At 61.2% G+C, this 18,036-nt stretch overlaps 2 protein-coding genes across 4 annotated transcripts in view; one reads left to right on the top strand and one right to left on the bottom strand.

The window, feature by feature from the left end:
• The first annotated feature begins 1,099 nt into the window (after positions 1-1,099).
• On the top strand, positions 1,100-15,884 carry ATP2A1 (ATPase sarcoplasmic/endoplasmic reticulum Ca2+ transporting 1). The gene is given in 23 exon segments (XM_044915650.1): positions 1,100-1,217; positions 1,548-1,565; positions 1,948-2,030; positions 3,524-3,628; positions 4,332-4,470; positions 6,406-6,486; positions 7,363-7,448; positions 7,609-7,906; positions 8,048-8,214; positions 9,740-9,828; positions 10,101-10,203; positions 10,426-10,557; positions 11,714-11,836; positions 11,965-12,183; positions 12,889-13,224; positions 13,362-13,582; positions 13,708-13,843; positions 13,845-13,911; positions 14,098-14,183; positions 14,275-14,408; positions 14,537-14,654; positions 14,810-14,927; positions 15,591-15,884. Coding segments are annotated over 23 exon segments (3,003 nt in total). The 3' UTR covers positions 15,617-15,884.
• Positions 15,846-18,036, bottom strand: part of RABEP2 (rabaptin, RAB GTPase binding effector protein 2) — a 13,155-nt gene continuing 10,964 nt past the window's right edge. Inside the window, exons 9-13 of one of the 3 annotated variants that reach the window (XM_021700298.2) lie at positions 17,481-17,658; positions 17,350-17,361; positions 17,210-17,265; positions 16,866-16,982; positions 15,846-16,482 (exon numbers count right to left, since the gene is read on the bottom strand). In XM_021700298.2, coding sequence (XP_021555973.1) covers positions 16,381-16,482; positions 16,866-16,982; positions 17,210-17,265; positions 17,350-17,361; positions 17,481-17,658 — 465 coding nt within the window. In that variant the 3' untranslated portion in view covers positions 15,846-16,380. Of the gene's footprint in view, positions 16,483-16,865; positions 16,983-17,209; positions 17,266-17,349; positions 17,362-17,480; positions 17,659-18,036 lie in introns of those variants that run through there. The other 2 variants (XM_021700299.2, XM_021700301.1) reach the window with 2 other exon arrangements.

Here is an 18,036-nt window from a genome sequence, read left to right as displayed (position 1 = left end):
CACCATCTGGGGTCTGCCATGTGAACCCCTTGAGTTAACACAGTGGGGGATTAGGGGACCCTCATTCCAGGACTTGGGGTGACTCCCGCCCCCATCGTGAAACATTGATCTTTCCCCCTCTGCCATCAGCACATTTTATAGTCTCTTGGATTACCTGGCTGCCTGGGTACCCCATTTTCTTGGGGGGATTCCCTGCCAGGGATGGGGGGCCCCCAAAGGCTATGTTTCCAGAGGCTGAGTTAGAGCGATGGGGGGGGGGTAGTTTGGGGGAGAGACAGGCAGTCCTGGCTTTGCTCACCAGGGCTTGGACACTAAATCCCTTGTTGATGGCTGCAGCAACCCCTCCCGAGGGTAGGGTTACCGTCTTCTGCCCTGTCCCCTTGACCCTCTCCCCTCCCTACTTCCCCTTGTCCCTCTAGAACCATTTCCTCTGGCCCCCAAAGGATGTTGTCCCCCTCTCCCGTCCCCTGAAGGTTGGAGTATCTGCTGCCCTTTCAGCAAACTGGGTGAGGAAGGAGACTGTGGCAATAGAAACAGGTTGAGAGTGGGTGGGATGGGAGGGAGCAGGGGAAAGAGAAAGGTGGAGGCCCGGGAGTAGGAGGGTGAAGAACTGCAGGGATGACTTTGGAACAGGAAATTCGGTACAACTGAGGAAGTCCAGGCAACTGAGGGAGGGGTCAGCAAAACACAGACAGTGAAGTCTCTCCCTGCCCCCCCTTCCCTGGGGCTGGGGCCACCTTAGCTTCCCTCATGAGTGACATCTCAGGCTGCAGCCCCACTGTTCCCCCTCTGTCAGCAGAAATATCTTTCTTCTGACCCCTCCTGCCGGAGTCTTAGCCAGCCAATCCCTGATCTGGGGGGGAGCCTGGCCCCCCCTACTCCCTCATAAGGATCAGCTGGGAGTTGGGGGGGTGGCCGGCTGCTGCAAGTGGGACGGGGGTCAGAGTTTCGTGGAAGGAAGCAAAACGTGGGGGGGGGGCAGGAGAGAAAACCAAGAACCCCAGACAAACAGGCAGGTGTACACTGAGGAAGGCCCCCGAAGCGTGAGAACCCCCCCAGAAGGAGCGCACCACCCCCTGGCCCCCAGGAAGGGAGCACAATGGAGGCTGCACACTCCAAGACCACAGAAGAATGTTTGGCCTATTTTGGGGTGAGCGAGACTACAGGCCTTAGCCCGGACCAAGTGAAGCGGCATCTGGAGAAATACGGCCCCAATGGTAAGTGTCTCTTGGAGGAGAGGCCAGTAACGCCCTCTTGCTCCCCCACAACACAAACATACACTCACACACACACACTGGAGTCTCTCCCTCCAGAGTACCTTAGGGAAGAGCTGGGCCATGGTCCAGTGACTGCAGGGGGTAAGAGGATACTGACAAGACAAGGTCCCTGAGACTCAGAGTTTTGGGAGGTTTATGGGATGACCTTGGTGAACCTCAGATGCCCTTTTGGTGGCCTGATTCTCTTACCTTAGCCAGAATCCTGGGTGTGGGAGGCATTAGACTGAACCCCAAATGAATATGTCCTTTTCTTCTTTTTTCCCTGGGTAGAGCTCCCTACTGAAGAAGGTAAGTTACTGGAATCCCTAAGCTCTCTTAATGACCCCCCCTCCCCGCCACCTGTGCCCCACTCCCTTCTCCCCACCTTCTCCCTACTGACTCCTGAGGCAAATACCCTCCCCAGAGGTTAGAGTCTGGCTGGGGACAGGAGTTTCCAAGCACTTTCTCCATGAGGCCTCCAGCCCTTGAGCAACTAACTGCCCACTACCACTTTGAGGAGCCTGTTTCTGGACTCCTAGTGAGCTCCCTCAGTCCCCTCTCAGTACCAAGAGGCCCGGGCTGGAAGTCAGGCCACTCTCAGGCCCTGGATCCCAGCCCGCACTTAGAGTCCCAGCCATTCATCCGCCAGACCTTAACCCGGAGGGGCCCCCTCCCCTGCCTCTGCCCCCAGGGAAGTCCCTGTGGGAGTTGGTGGTAGAGCAGTTTGAAGACCTCCTGGTGCGGATCCTTCTCCTGGCCGCCTGCATTTCCTTCGTAAGTGTGGGCAGGCATCTGGGGGCCGGCTGGGGTGTCGGTCGGGGGTCTGGAGCATCTACGGGCGGGGGGCTCCGCCTCCTCAGCTCCTCTGGTCCAAGCCCTCAGCATCCTCTTCCAGACTGAGGGGGGCGGGGGGCGCTGATGCGCGTACGCCTCGGTCCTCCTCCACACCCCACAGGCGGGTTTTATTTTAAGCTTTAAGGGTGTTCTCAGCCAAAACACTGAAGCTAAGCCACCCCCGCAGCTTCAAGGGCTTCGAGGGCTCGGGTTACCCCCCAAGCGCCGGGCTCCCCGGCTCAGGCTCAGACTCAGACTCGCCTGCGCTCCGGCCACCACTGCTCCCGGCATGCCCCGGGGCGCGCAGCCGCTCCACCAATCCCCGAGCCTCCTGGCGCCCCCGCCCCGCCCTCCTGGCGCCGATTGGTCGCGGCAAAGACTTCCTCCCAGAGGCGGGAAAGAGCGGCTGGTGTGAGGGTGCCTCCGAGTGCGCCCGAAGGCCCAGCCAGACCCCTCACCTGTCCCCGGGCTCCGCTGCCCGCCGCCCATCAGGGCTGGAACTCCTGGGACCCCCTCCTCACCCGCCCGGCCTGACCTTGCCCGCCCTCCCCGGGGGGCCCCTCGCAGGCGCAGGGCCGCCACCCCTCCGGCCCCCGAGCTGCCCCCGCCCCACCCCCCCCCCCCCCCCCCCCCCCCCCCCCCCCCCCCCAGCAGCCTGCCTGCCTCCTGGAGTTTCTTCCTTAACATCTTAGTCCTGCCGGAAGACAAGACTGGGGGCAAAGAAGTCTCCCTGTCCCCGGGTCTCCTTCATGGAGGCCCTGTGGGCCCCTGAGTACTAGCTGGCAGGGCCTCCCTTCTCCCTTCTCAGATTTGCTCCTTGACATTTGCCTGTGGCTGTTGCCTGGCAGTGGCAACAGCTGGGGTGGGGTGTGTACAGGAGGCCCCGTAACACTATCCCCCCTCCTGCTCCCTCATGAAATTGGAGCTTCCCTGCCTTGGGCTGTTGGGGAGGGCTGTGCGCCCCCCCCCCCCCCCCCCCCCCCCCCCCCGCACCCCCGCGGCCCCCCCCCCGGGGGGGGGGGGGGGGGGGGGGGCCCCCCCCCCCCCCCCCCCCCGGGTCTGCAAGGACCACAGGGTTTTCCCTATGGAGTTTTGGCTCCCGTGGGATGGATGTGGCTGCGGGGTTCGTTGGCCTGGGTGTCCTGTGAGCTTTGTTTGCAGTCCAACAACCTGGCCAGGGAAACCCGAAAGCATGCCCAGTTAAACCCCGAGTTGTGCATGTCTACACCTGCCGGTTCCCACTGCATGAGAGCGGCGGCAGCGCTCGTGTGAGTCTGCACTTTGGAGTGTGTGGAACCTCAATCCGATGAGGGGCTGCCGTATCCCTGCAATGCCCAGCCCCGTTTGCTCCTGCGCACGTTTGTGCTCTCGTTACCCTTCTTTATGTGTTGGAGGGGCTTTATTACCGTTAGTCTCCCTCCCCTGCTCCCCAGGTGCTGGCCTGGTTTGAGGAAGGCGAAGAGACCATCACTGCCTTTGTGGAACCCTTTGTCATCCTCTTGATCCTCATTGCCAACGCCATCGTGGGGGTTTGGCAGGTTAGCTGTGACCCCGCCTCACTCCTTCACATCCTGACACTAAACACAAAGCCAGCCTCCCTCCCAGTCTCCTCCTCCTCCGTCACTTCCTCTGGGAAGTGTTCTCTGTTCCCAATGCCCAGTTTGGAAAGGGGATAGAGTGCGGGAAAGAGACGGGAGGCCGACGGGAGGCCGGCGTTCCCACTGCCACTAGCTGGCTCCATAACCCAGGCAAGTTCCTTCACCTCTCTCAGCCTCAGTGTCCTCACTCGTAAAATGGGGCTAATAATCCTGCCCCTGAGCTGTGCTGAGATGGAACAGGATGATGCTTGTGGAGTGCCCAGCCCTGTGCCTGGCATATAGTAGCAGGTCAATAAATGCTAGCTTGGTTTTCCTTCTCTTCCCTTATCACCTTCTACTTTTCCTGTCCCTTGCTTGCTGATTTTCTTTGATTCTCTTTTCTTCTCTCCTCTGAACCTCCTTACCTGTCTTAGGCCATAAATGACAGTTTCCTCAACACACACACCTACCCTCATGCAGGGTTTGTCTACTCCCCGATGCCAGGAGCCAGGACTGCATGACCTGCCTCTTCCTCTGTCATGTCCCTGTTTCCCCCAGGACTCTGGCCCCTGCCCCTCCTAATCCTGCCCGGCCAGTACCCTCCCATTCCACAACCTTCCTCCTCCCTCTGATGACCCTCATCTCCTCCACCCTGTCCCTCCAGGAGCGTAATGCAGAGAATGCCATCGAGGCTTTGAAGGAATATGAACCCGAGATGGGGAAAGTCTACCGGGCTGACCGCAAGTCAGTGCAAAGGATCAAGGCTCGGGACATTGTCCCCGGGGACATCGTGGAGGTGGCCGGTGAGTGATGGGAGTGAGTAGTCCAGGAAGGGAGACCTTGACTTCGAGGCCGAGAGGATGCGTATGGTGAGGCCGGGGGGTGTGGGGGGGATTCTGCTGTCTGGGAGGTAGCCGGGATGGCAGAGTCTTTGCTTCTCCTTCTCAGACTCCTCAGGAGGTCATCCCAGGGCACCATGGCCATAGCACCCCTCCCTGTCAGAGTCTCAGCAGGAACAGCCAGTCCTGTCCCTGACGCTTCAGGCGGACCCCCTGCTCCCCCTCCTCTCCCCCTGCACTTGCAAGCAACAGGTGGAACCCAGTCCCTGCCAATGGTCCTGTCTCCACCCCCCTCCTGAGGCCTGGCTTCTCTCTCCTTCCACCCACCCCCAAGCTTTGTCAGCTTTAAATCTTGACCTCTCGGTGCCCTTGAGGCCTCTTGAAGGGGAAGGAGTAAGGGTAGAAGGGAGGAGGGGGGCCAAAGGCTCAAGCCCCCAACCATGTAAGGGAAACTCAGGCCCCAGCAGGGAGCACGGGACCTGGGAGGAGGGGAGCTCAAGGAAGGGCCCCGCCTCTCCGGTGAGGGACACTTAATGCCTGACCAGGGAGGGGTGGGGGCCGGGTGGCTAAGATTACTGGGATTCTGCCCCCTTCAGCGTTTTTTATATTTGCCCTGCACAGGCCTTCCCACCTCTCCAGGCCCCTGGCAGAGGGGAAAGTATCTAGGCCTGCTTGCCTCCACTAGACTCCCCAGTTGCCACCACGGGAGGCCTAGGGAGAGGGAGGGAGGGCGGGCTGAAGACCCCGGGGCACCATCACAGGGCCATCCTGCCCTGGTGACAGTTTGGAGTCACAGCGCCATGAATGTCTATAAATATCGCTTGGGCTTGGGTGACAGGGTGTCCCGCCCAACTCCGTGGCAGACCTCCTCCCTCCTCTGTCAGCTTCCTCTGGCCCAGGAGGAGGAACCTTAGAAACAGGGAAAGGAAAGTGGCCCAACAAACCCCGTCCCCAGTACCATCGATGGGACTAGGCGGGGTGAGGCAGAGGCCCTGGGAGGCGATTAGCCTCCTCAAAGGCCCTGAAGTCCCGGGGAGGGGCATCATCCGCCTTGTCAGCCTACCTGCAAGGTGGTTTCCTGGGGTGACCCCCTCCCGTGCATCTGCTGTGGCCTGCCCCCCCCCCCCCCCTTGCTCGGCTCCCTCCTGCCCCGCCATTCCGTCTCTCCTGCCCATCTCCCCGGCTCCCTCACCTCACCCACCGTGGCTGCCTGCCTTCCCTCGGGTGTGCAGACCAGGGGCCGGCAGGTTTCTGCTGGGCAGTCTCCACCAGGCCCTGTGGGACCTCTCCCATCCGCCCCTTCGGTTCCTCCCTCTCCCGTAGCTCCTGCTCTTCTCACCCTTCCCTTGGCTCCACCGTTTGTCCTGCTCGACACAGTTTTCCTCAATTCTCGTATTTTCTCCTGGTTCTTCCTGTTCCCCCATGTCCCCCCTGTGATTCCACGACCTCCTGTCCCCTCTGAGGCGCATCTCTCAAATTCACCCTGTTTCTTTTAGTTCTTTTCTTGCCCTTCTCTCCCCACCTTTCTCCCTCGTTTCCCTCTCTGTTTTGCTGTCTCATTACACAACTGGATCGTTCCTAATTCTCCCTTCAGCCACTCAGCGTAGATGTTTATTGAACACATGCTATGTGCCAGGCCATGCGCCGGGCCCTCTCGCAGGCTCACAGCCCACGGAGGGGAGAAAAGAAACAAGGGGCAGTTGGAATGAGTGTTGAGAGGGGGATGCTTGCTGGGGCCACAGGAGCCCACGCCAAGGGCCCGACTCAAGCCCGGGGTGGGCACCCAGCCCCAGCGACCTGAAGGACGAGGTGAGGTAGTCAGACAAAGATCTGGCTTTTCTTGGGAAGGAAGAAAACTCCTTTCTCAACTGACTTCACTCTCGTCTACTCTCTCCACAGTGGGGGACAAAGTCCCCGCAGATATCCGCATCCTAACCATCAAATCCACCACACTCCGGGTTGACCAGTCCATCCTGACAGGTCCGGTGGGCCGGGTGGGAGGATGCTTCAAGGGGGCGTGGGGATGAGGTGGGGAGCTGGGTGGACACACAGGGATGAAACTCCAGGTGGATGAAAGAGAACAGCCAGCCCCCTCCTGGCTCCCTAGCCCGCCAGTGACGTTAGCATGCCTCAGCTTTGTTCACCATTGCGAGCCTGAAACCCAAGGGCTCATGGGAGAGGGCAGGACGTTTGTGCCCAGTCTCCAGGCGGTCATCGACCCCATCCTTCCTCATGGACATTCAGACATCCAGAGAGCTGTCTTGTTGCCTCAAAAGCACCGCCCCGCCCCGCCCCCCCAGCCCCAAGTGAGGAACCATAGATTCCAGGACAAGATGGAGGGTCCAAATGCACTTAAAACCACAGCTGCTTCTGTTTCTCCACTGGGAGAGAGAGGGTGAAGAGCCAGCGAGCCTTCCCTGTGGTCCAAGGAGGCAAGGCTGGGCTGGCCTGAGGTGGCTCCTGAGCCCCGGCCCAGTGGAGTGAGGGGGGGCGTCTCCTTCCCGGGAACGTGCTCTGTCATTGACCATGCCCCGTCCCATAAAGAAGCTTCTTTGACTTTCGCCAAGACCTGGTTCTGAAGTCTATATATTATCGTCCCCATTTTACAGAGAACAGAGGTTAAGTGATCCCCAACTATGCAGCTTGTAAGTGGTCAAGCTGGGGCTCGGGTCAAGGTCTTTTTACTCCAAGTGTGATGGATTTCCCATGTGCTTTTGCCAGAGTTCAGCCTCCCTCCAGAACTGTTGCTTGGTCCTCACCAGGCCCTGTCCTGCCAAGCAGGGCCGGAGTCAGGGCTGGGAAGGATGGGAGGAGGACATGATGTCATCTGAAAACCTCTTGGCTCCTTCTCCGCAGGCGAGTCCGTATCTGTCATCAAGCACACAGACCCTGTTCCTGACCCCCGAGCTGTCAACCAGGATAAGAAGAACATGCTTTTCTCGGTGAGCCATGTGGGGCCAGCTGTCATGCGCTCAAGCCAGAGGCCCCGGTGGGGGAGAGACCTGACCGCACGAGGAGAGATGAGGCCCACCATTGGGAGGGTACAGCAGGAGGGTCTCCTCTCGCCCGAGCCCGACTCCTCGCCTCCCGTCCGCCCTTCAGGGTACCAACATTGCTGCTGGCAAGGCCTTGGGCATCGTGGCCACCACTGGTGTGAGCACCGAGATTGGGAAGATCCGTGACCAAATGGCCGCCACAGAACAGGACAAAACCCCCCTGCAGCAGAAGCTGGATGAGTTTGGGGAGCAGCTCTCCAAGGTCATCTCCCTCATCTGCGTGGCCGTCTGGCTCATCAACATTGGCCACTTCAACGATCCTGTGCATGGGGGCTCCTGGTTCCGGGGGGCCATCTACTACTTTAAGATCGCCGTGGCCCTGGCTGTGGCTGCAATCCCAGAAGGTATGGCAAGCTCCCTTTATCCTGCCATGCGCTAATCGAACCCGCAGAGGCCCCCTTTCCAAGTAGGGTAACATTTACCGGCTCCAAGGGACCCGACCTCCTAGGGGGCTGTCCCTCACGCCCTCCCCTTCCTCCCCACAGGCCTTCCTGCAGTCATCACCACCTGCCTAGCCCTGGGCACCCGGCGGATGGCAAAGAAAAATGCCATCGTGAGGAGCTTGCCCTCCGTAGAGACTCTGGGCTGCACCTCTGTCATCTGTTCTGACAAGACGGGCACCCTCACCACCAACCAGATGTCTGTGTGCAAGGTCAGGGAAGGGTGGGCGACTCCCACTCCCAAGACGGCCTTTGGGGTGACATGAGCCCTCCAAAGATGGGGTCAGCCCTTCAGCCCTGGCAGCCTCTCCTTCTGGCTGGGGAAGGAAATACACAGAGGGCAGGTGTAGATTGCCACCCTACCAGCTGTGAAAAGGAAGAGCGGGGGGGGGGCCCTCTGCCCCCCAGCCCCAAGACTGGTCGTCCGTGGCAGGGCCTGGGCAGCCCAGCCCCACTGATCTTGAACAGCATTTCCTAAGCCAGGGCTCTTAACCTCTTCTGCGCCCCAGACTCTTCGGCAGTCTGGACCTCCTGTCGGGATGATAGTTTAAATGTATAAAATAAAATACACAGGACTCTTGTTTAAAAAATGCACTGGGTTATGGAGGAAACCAGCGATTGAAATACAGTTACCAAATATTTTAAAAACACGTTTATGCCGCGGTCACCCCTCTGCTTTGGGGCGAATGCATTCCGTAGCAGGTCCAGTGGTGCTCAAGCAGTGAGCTGTTTTGAGGGCCCTGCAACAGTGCGATGTGTTAGGAAAGGAGCTGTGGGCCTGTCGCTGGCAGTCACAGGCGCTGAGGATATCGATGTGGTCCGCTGCTTGCATTCGTGATTGGGAGGAAATGCTCAATGTCAGAGAGAAAATAAGAGGGATCGTTTTTCTCCCCTGCCATCCAAGAAGTTCCCACACCTCTTGGCAAGGGGTCGGGGTTCGGGAGAGGGGGTATCATTCAGGGACCCAGGCAAAGAGCCCCTGCCCTAAACAGGGTTCTGTGAGAGAGCATGTCCATGAAGCATACATTGTTGTTCTGAGACTCGAGGGCTGTGCGGTCAGACCAGGGCGAGAAGGGCTGTACCGTGTGCTCCTTGAGGAGACCCCCGTGCTCGCTCGCACTTGAAAGCCTCAGAGAAGGATGATCGTCAAGAGAGGGGGGATTCCACTTCGTTTCACCCAGCATTTTGCACACTTACTTGACCACAGAACCGTTGTCTCTTCGAGCCCGTCTGAAGCCCCATCCCTCCCACCGTGGGCCGAAGTTCAGGGCGGGCTGCTCTTCTCCGGGACCTTCCAAAGCCCAGGCTTCAAAGCCAGACCGCAGGCTCCTGCAACTGGGCTCCTGCCCTGTTTCCTAAAAATGAATTGATTGCCCTCACTTGAAAGTCAAGAGATTTCACAGGAAAAAAGGCACAGGCTCTTCCTGCAAAACGGGAAAGATCTGGCCGCGAGTGGCTGGAGCGACAGCGGGGCCACAGGCTCTCGTGTCCCTTGTTGCGCACGCCTCCTTTTATTGACTCGTCCAAAGGAGCCTCCAGTGTGGCCTGCAGAAACTAGGGCCCTTTGGAGGCCACGAGCACCAGACATGGAGGATGATGGCAAGGGAGTGACGGGGAGGCTCGCTTAGTCTGCAGGGGTGGCCGGGAGAGGGACGGGGCAGCGGCCTCCCCTCGGTGCCGACCACCTTCGGGGATGGTGACAGCTAGACACCTGTGCCCATGCCCCTCTCCCTGCAGATGTTTATCATCGACAAGGTGGACGGAAACATCTGTGTCCTGAACGAGTTTTCCATCACTGGTTCCACTTACGCTCCGGAAGGAGAGGTGTAAGTCCCCGGAAGCCCTCCCCTCAGCTCCCCATGGCCCCCGCAGACAGCACCCCCCACTTCTTTCCCCGGGCGCCTCCCTCTAGTTTTGTCTTCCTTTCTCTCTCCTCTTCCTTCCCCGACCTTGTTCTCTCTCCCACTTGAGTGGCCTCCACATCGGTGACCACGTCCCCGACTGTCCCTCGCCACTTTCCCCATGTTCTCTCTGCGTCTCGGTCCCTATTCTCCTCTACCTGTCTCTTTGCCTTCCTTCCTCCCTGCCCCGCTGCCAGCTTGAAGAACGATAAGCCAGTCCGCTCAGGGCAGTACGATGGGCTGGTGGAGCTGGCCACCATCTGTGCCCTCTGCAATGACTCTTCCTTGGACTTCAATGAGGTAACCTCTTCGCTCCCTGACGCAGCCCCTCTGTCCCCTTCCAGCTGGCTGAGGCCAGGCCTCCGCACCAGGCCATGTGGGAAGGGGACGCTCTGTACCAAGGCCTCTCCTGGGTGGAAGGCAGAGGGAGTGGCTGGCCCTCTTCCCGTTCTAGGGGGAAGGTGGGAGCAAGGGGCCGGGAGTGCAGGGCACTTATTGCTTCTTCCTCCTCTGTCCTCTCAGACCAAAGGTGTTTATGAAAAAGTGGGTGAGGCCACCGAGACCGCGCTCACCACCCTGGTGGAGAAGATGAATGTATTCAACACCGACGTGAGAAACCTCTCGAAGGTGGAGAGGGCCAATGCCTGCAACTCGGTGAGTCTGGGCGCTCCCTCCCACGAGGCCCTTGTTGGCCTCGGGTCGCACAGGCCAGGACCCAGGGACCCTCAGCGGGCAGAGGCCGCCAGTCCGGCTGGGCAGGGCCTTGTGCCCCGTGCGGGGACTGCAGCCGGCACGGGCAGCCGGCCTCTCCACAGCTGTTCTTGGCCAGGCCAACGTTGGGTAGGCCCTCCTGCCCCTGGACCGATGCGCCCTCACCACCACCTCGCTGCAGCCCCCCTCGATGACCCTTCCTCCTGTTGTGTCCCTAGCTGGAAGGGATGGCGCCGGGCACAGAGACTGGCCACCCATCGCGGTGCTTCCCTTGTCCACGTGAACAAACCCCACTCTGTTCCTAAAATTTTGCTGTTAATATTTCCTTAATGTGTATATTACGCTCCTCTTGTATATTTTGTTTTTCACATTCCTCATTCTTTTGTTTTCTCTTTTTTATATACGTAAGACGCCCATTGCTGCTTGATCTAATAGGACAGGAATAATGAAAACAATAGATATATCTATCAGTAGAGAGCACATGGAAGAAATTTACGAATGCTAATATAAACATCACCTGATTTTTTATTTATTGTTACTCTTATTCTTGTTTTCTTTTGAAATCTCTGTGATGCATTTGGTGAAAAAGGCTCGCGTTCATTTTTGTGGCGTGTTTATTATTGCATGCCAGGCAGTAGGTCTGCATTGCCCCATAACACGTCTCTAGGAGCCCACGTGTAGTTACTTCAATTTAAATTAATTAAAATGAGATAAAAGTAAAAACTCACTTCTTTGGCTACACCAGACACATTTTCCATGCTGAATAACTGTGCTCAGTGGCATCATATTGGATGGTTCCAATTAGGGAACATTCCCACCATCACTGAAAGTTCTAGACGGTACCATATCGTGCCATCCTGTTTCAGTCGTGCTTTAAACTAGACACTGTAAGAAAGCGGCAGCACCAGTCTTGAAGTTCTCTCTGTTTGCACCAGACTGAGCTCCAGTCTGAGACTTGGCTTGTGGTCTGCTCTGACCTCCAGATTCTTTTTGACTGTGTTTTAAGGGGTCTGGGACTCTGCCCTTCTAGCACAGCATCGTCATTCTCATCCCACCAATTTCATGTCTGGCCTCTCCCTCTCCGTCTCCTCTTTCCCAGGTGATCCGACAGCTAATGAAGAAGGAATTCACCCTGGAGTTCTCCCGGGACAGGAAGTCCATGTCTGTCTACTGCTCCCCAGCCAAATCCCGGGCTGCTGTGGGCAACAAGATGTTTGTCAAGGTCAGAAATCAGAATGGGCCTCAGTCCCCCTCTTCTTCCTAATCCCGGAGCCCTCTCCTATCCCTGCTCCCCATCACTGTACCCTGGAAGAGAGACAATGGTCTCTGAAAGCTCTCCTGGTCTCCTAGGGCGCCCCCGAAGGGGTCATTGACCGCTGTAACTACGTGCGAGTTGGCACCACCCGGGTGCCCATGACGGGGCCGGTGAAGGACAAGATCTTGTCGGTGATCAAGGAGTGGGGCACTGGCCGGGACACGCTGCGCTGCCTGGCCCTGGCCACCCGGGACACCCCCCCGAAGCGAGAGGAGATGATCCTGGAGGATTCTGCCAAGTTCGTGGAGTACGAGGTGAGCAGACGGAAGCCTCCCCTCACCCCCGAGTCATCCGCCTCCCCCGGCTCCATCCGTGTCAGGTCCTGCTGTGTCACATCCCCTCAAATCACAGGAAAGAACCTAGAATCTGGAAGGACTATAGGAACGATCTAGTTGGTCCAGGGTTATTCTGCCGGTGGCCATGAGCCTGTCTGGGATGAGGTGAGGCACTTGCCACCAGAGCAGAGACCCACGTGGTCCCTGGGCGTTCTCGGTTCTGCGCGTGGTTCCATAAGTGAGATCCTCCCGATGCGAGAGCGGGGCTAGACCTGCGCTCTGGTGCCCGGGCCTTACCTTGCAGGGGACCGGCTCTCCATAGAGCACTAGAGTCCACCCCTTCGTTTTCTCGTCGGGACCCGGTGGCCTGGCAGGTAGCCTGGATTGGCTGAGGGCTGTAGACCAGTGAGTGGCCCCACCAAAGGCAGAAACCACTGCCCTAACTTCCAGTTCTAGTTCTTTCCTTGAAATATCCACGGGCAGCCACCTCCGCTGGGCCAGGCAGCGCCAGGCCTGCAGGCATGCATGTGAACAAGGAACGTCTCCTGCCCCTGGGCTTACGAGGCCCCACTGAGATTTGCATACCAGGCCCCATCTCCCACCATCCCCCTGACCCCTGAGCTTCCTCCCTGGCTCATCTTCCGAGTCCTTCCCTGACCCTGTCGCTCTCGGCTGTCTCCCCAGACGGACCTGACATTCATCGGCGTGGTGGGCATGCTGGACCCACCCCGCAAGGAGGTCACAGGCTCTATTCAGCTGTGCCGGGACGCCGGAATCCGAGTCATCATGATCACTGGGGACAACAAGGGCACAGCCATTGCCATCTGCCGGCGAATCGGCATCTTCGGGGAGAACGAGGAGGTGGCTGACCGAGCCTACACCGGCCGGGAGTTCGACGACCTGCCCCTGGCTGAGCAGCGGGAGGCCTGCCGTCGAGCCTGCTGCTTCGCCCGCGTGGAGCCATCCCATAAGTCGAAGATCGTGGAGTATCTGCAGTCCTATGATGAGATCACGGCCATGGTGAGCGGACGGCGGGGCTGCGCAGGGCTGGGGGCGGGGCGCATGGGGGTGGGGCCCGGGGGGGGGGGACTGAGATGCCTGGGGGAGGATCAGCCCCCAAGGAGGGTTTGCGTCCCACCTTCTCGTTCTGCCCTCAGACAGGTGATGGGGTCAACGACGCGCCCGCCCTGAAGAAGGCCGAGATCGGCATCGCCATGGGATCTGGCACCGCCGTGGCCAAGACGGCCTCCGAGATGGTCCTGGCCGACGACAACTTCTCCACCATCGTGGCCGCGGTGGAGGAGGGCCGCGCCATCTACAACAACATGAAGCAGTTCATCCGCTACCTCATCTCCTCCAACGTGGGCGAGGTGGTCTGGTGAGCGGCCTGGGCGGGCGGGCGCCCGGGAGGAACCCGGGGCGGCGGGGTGGGCTGGCGGGGCTGGGGGGGGTCGGCCACAGGCCTGGAGGCAGGGCGGACACGGGACTGCCTCCTCCTGGCAGCATCTTCCTGACCGCCGCCTTAGGGCTGCCCGAGGCCCTGATCCCTGTGCAGCTGCTGTGGGTGAACTTGGTGACCGACGGGCTCCCGGCCACGGCGCTGGGCTTCAACCCACCAGACCTGGACATCATGGACCGGCCCCCCCCGGAGCCCCAAGGAGCCCCTCATCAGTGGCTGGCTCTTCTTCCGCTACATGGCGATTGGGGGTGAGGACAGAGGGGGACCCCGCACTCCTTCCCCACCGTTGGGACTAACCCCCTCTCTGGCACACCTGCTCCCTTGGGGCAGCCACCCCGATGGGCCCTCTTCCTCAACAAGCTGTTGGCGGCCGCGAGCCCTCAACACCTCCCGTCCCCCCAGCTGTGACCCCAACTCCCATCTCTCTACCGCAGGCTACGTGGGTGCGGCCACTGTGGGAGCAGCAGCCTGGTGGTTCCTGTACGCAGATGACGGGCCTCATGTCACCTACAGCCAGCTGGTAGGGGGACGCAGGAGGGAGGAGGGCGGGGAGCAGGAGGGAGGCGCGGAGGCTTCTGTGGGATCCCAGCTCCTCACTCCTCCCCCTGCAGACTCATTTCATGCAGTGCAACGAGGAAAACCCTGACTTTGAGGGCCTGGACTGTGAGGTCTTTGAGGCCTCCGAGCCCATGACCATGGCCTTGTCCGTGCTGGTGACCATCGAGATGTGCAACGCCCTCAACAGGTGGGGCCTGCCCGCCCGCCCCGGCCGCCTTCCAGAGGCCGCTGTGTCCTCCCCCTTCCTCTCTCTGCTCACCACTGCTCTCTTCTGCTGTCCCCCACCCTGGGCTCCGCCTGGCCTCCCCTTCACAGCCTGTCTGAGAACCAGTCCCTCCTGCGGATGCCCCCCTGGGTGAACATCTGGCTGCTGGGCTCCATCTGCCTCTCCATGTCCCTCCACTTTCTCATCCTCTACGTCGACCCTCTGCCGGTGAGCCCTCTCGGAGGGGGCCGGGGAGCCTCTGTGGGCTGGGGCGCGCACAGAGGGAGGAGGGAGTCAGGCTGGGGCGGTGCCGGAACCCTGGCCCCTGCCCGGCCGCCCCCAAGAGGGACACTGGTCCTCACCACCTCCGCCCGCCCTCCCAGATGATCTTCAAGCTCCAGGCCCTGGACCTCACCCACTGGCTCATGGTCCTCAAGATCTCCTTTCCAGTCATTGTGCTCGATGAGCTCCTCAAGTTCGTTGCTCGGAACTACCTGGAGGGTAAGCCGCGGCCCTCCGCCGAGCCCCGCTCGCCCCAGGCCCTCCCTCTGCGCTGCGAAGGCGCCCGCCCCCCCTTCCTTTCCAGCGGGGTGCTCTGGCCCTGAGAGGACCGGCATCCCTTGCCCGGGCCCCCATGGCCCTGCACCCGCGCGGGCGCCCGCAGCCTCCTCAGCCCTCCTTGGCCCCCCGCTCCCGCCTCTCCCTCCGTAACTCTGTCTCTCTGTCCTCTCTGGCCTTAGGATAACCCGTCCCCCCCTCCTCCACCTCTTTGAACCATGTCACAGGTATCGCCCCCTTCTCGCCCTCGCCCCCCGCTGCTGTGCCCCCCGCGCGACCCCTCTCCCCCTCGAGGTCACTTGCGCTCGCTGCTCCCCCTGGAGCTCCTGCTGCCGCGGCCAGGCTTCCCGGCGGGGCGAGCCGCGGCCTGGGCCGCGCGGTCGGCTGGGCCGGCTCGGCTGCAGGGCTGGGGGTTGGGGGCTGCGGGGCTGGGGCTGAGCTGTCCGCTGCCGGGGCTGCCGTGCCGGGGAGGAGTGGGGGCTGGGACACAGGTGAGTCCGGGGCGACCCTCCAGGTGAGTGTGCCGGGGAGAGGGGCCACAGAGCCTGAGACGGACTCTTCCTCTCCCTCCTGCCCCCTGCCTCATCCTTCCCTCTCTCCTTCCAGATCCAGAAGATGAAAGGAGGAAGTAACCACTCCTTCTGCCCCTTCTTCCCCACCCTGATAGTGACGCATCTTCGGCCAGAGCTGTGGCACAGACGCCCACGTCCCCTCCTCTCCCCGACAGTTTTCTGTTTATAAACACGAGGGTCCCTTTCACTTTTCCACCCTCCTCGACAGCACACCTTCCCTTCTGCTCTTGTAAAACCTCCCCTCCCCAACCCCATGGGGCTTGCAGGGACAAGGCGACAGATTGAGCTGAGCTGCTTATTTATTGAAAATAAATGACAGAAAAGTCTGGTCTTGCCTCTGTGCACGTCTTGGGGCCTGGATCCGGGCCCCTGGGGACAAGCATCTTAGTGTCATGCAGTCCAGAAAGCAGCTGCCTGTCCAGGGGTGCGCGTGTGGAGGGACCGGCTGCCGTGGGCCAGAGGCTCCCAGCCACCATCCAGGGCCCGGCTGCCGGTCTGGCTGGGGCGGGGCGGGGACGGGGGGGCAGGAGGGCTGGGACCCAGGAGGCAGCATGGCAGCCAGAAAGCCGCAGGGCTAAGCCTACACCTTTGGTTCCTGGAGGGGGGCTGGGACTCCGGCCCAGGTGTCGTCCTTGGGAGCAGGAGGCCAGCCACCCCTGGGGGGGGTGCTGGAGAGAGGGCAGTGGTGGCCCCAGCACCCCAACCCCAGGCTTGGAGGGGATGAAGACTCTATCCTGAGACCCCCCCCCCCCCCAAAACCCCAGCCCTCTGGGTTCAGGAGTGGGGAAAGGCAGTCTCCCCCAAGGTGGGTGGCTTCTAGCCGCTCAGGTGTCCTTGATGTCCCTGATGTCCCTGAGGGGGGCCTCATCCATGATACTGCGCACTTGTTCCAGACTTTCCGCCTGGCGGACCTGTTCCAGGCGCACCTGTGGGGCCCAGTGAGGGAGGAAGAGGGCCCTTGGTGGGGAAATGCTGCCCCCGCCCCGCCCGCCCGCCCCCCCAGGGGCCCCGCCTTCCCCAGCCCACGGTGAAACCGGGATTCAAGGGAAAAAACGGGTCCTAAGAGAGCGGCCTGACAAGTGTGGGCAGGGGCAGGCGCTGCACGCCAGGCTCGGGCCGCGGGCTTCACACGGCCCGCAGAGACGGGCGCCCGAGGTCTTCCGCTGCCTCTGAGCAACAGCCCAGAGGGAAGGACGATGCCAGCCTTGGGAGGAGGACGAGGACGCCCCTAACTGGAAGGCTGTCCTTGGAGGACCTAGGGCGAGCCGCCTGGATCGCGGCCGCCTGAGGGGAAGGGGCCACCCCGTACCTGCAGGGCCTGGGACAGTCGTACAAAATCCCTCTGCACCTGTTCGCTGGTCTCCAGCTCCGCCTGCAGCCGCAGCACCTTCGCCCTCTGCTCTGAGAGCAGGTCTGTGAGCTGGGCCTGGGGGGACAGGACGCAGGGCTGGGGCCTCACGCCGCACGGGGACATGCGGGGTCTGGACGGGGGAGCCCCTTCCACACCACCCGACTCTGATGTCTTCTGTGGGGCCAGGCCCGGTGGCTGCCTCACGGCTTCCTGCCACCGGGCCTCACGGGGACAGAAAGGGCAGGAGGGGCCGGGGAGGGTCTCCCGCCGTCACCGAGTCCGGCCCCGGAGGCCAGCCTCACCTTGCTCTGTTCCTGCTCGACCCGCTCCATCTCCGTCCTCAGGCTGCACAGGGAGGCTGGAAGTCAGGCAGGGGCCAGCCGTCAGGCCCACGGCCCCCCTCCTTCCCGCCCCGCCCGGCCGGGCTCCGGCCCCTACTCACCCTCTAACACCTCTGTGCGGAAAGGAAAAAAGAGAGGTCAAGGCTCCTCCTTCTTACACACCGGCTCCTCGCTGCCCGCTCCTGGCCTCCCCGGGAGCGAGGCCGGGGTGGCCCCGCTCCCCGTCCCTCACCTGTCTCCTCCCGCTGCACCCTCAGCTGCCCCTCCAGGCTGGCCCTGGCCGCCGTCTCCTCCTCCAGCGCCTCGCGGAGCGTCACGATCTCGATCCGGAGGCGCTCGGCCTCATGCTCCCGGGCCTGCTGCTGGGCGCGCGCCTCCTGCCTCGTGAGGCGTACCAGCCGCTGCAGCTCCTGGAGGGGAGGCCGGTCACTGCCGGGGGGCGAGGGGGGGGGCCCACAGGGGCCACCGTCCCGGGGGTGCGGGCCAGGGGAGGAAACTTAAAAGGGGAACAACCTAAGCGCCCAGCACGAGGAGGTGAAGGTTTATAGCAGCCACAGCGCCAGGCCCGGAGGACCCCCGCGCACGGGGCCGAGGGAAGGTTCCCCCCATCCCCCGAGCAGGACACCCTTGTAATGCTCAAACCACCGAAGTTAGCACCCCGCTGCTGAGGCAGGCGTGTCTGTGTAATAGAAACCAAAACAGAGCAAGGGCACGACCACGGGCAGGGCGACCACGGGCAGGACGACCAAGAGAAGAACGACCAAGGGAAGAACGACCAAGGGCAGGGC

The sequence above is a fragment of the Neomonachus schauinslandi genome, chromosome 5, assembly GCF_002201575.2.
Source record: "Neomonachus schauinslandi chromosome 5, ASM220157v2, whole genome shotgun sequence".
NCBI lineage: Eukaryota > Metazoa > Chordata > Mammalia > Carnivora > Phocidae > Neomonachus > Neomonachus schauinslandi.
The sequence above is the reverse complement of the archived record's forward strand: the minus strand, read 5'-3'. Positions and strand labels throughout refer to the sequence as shown.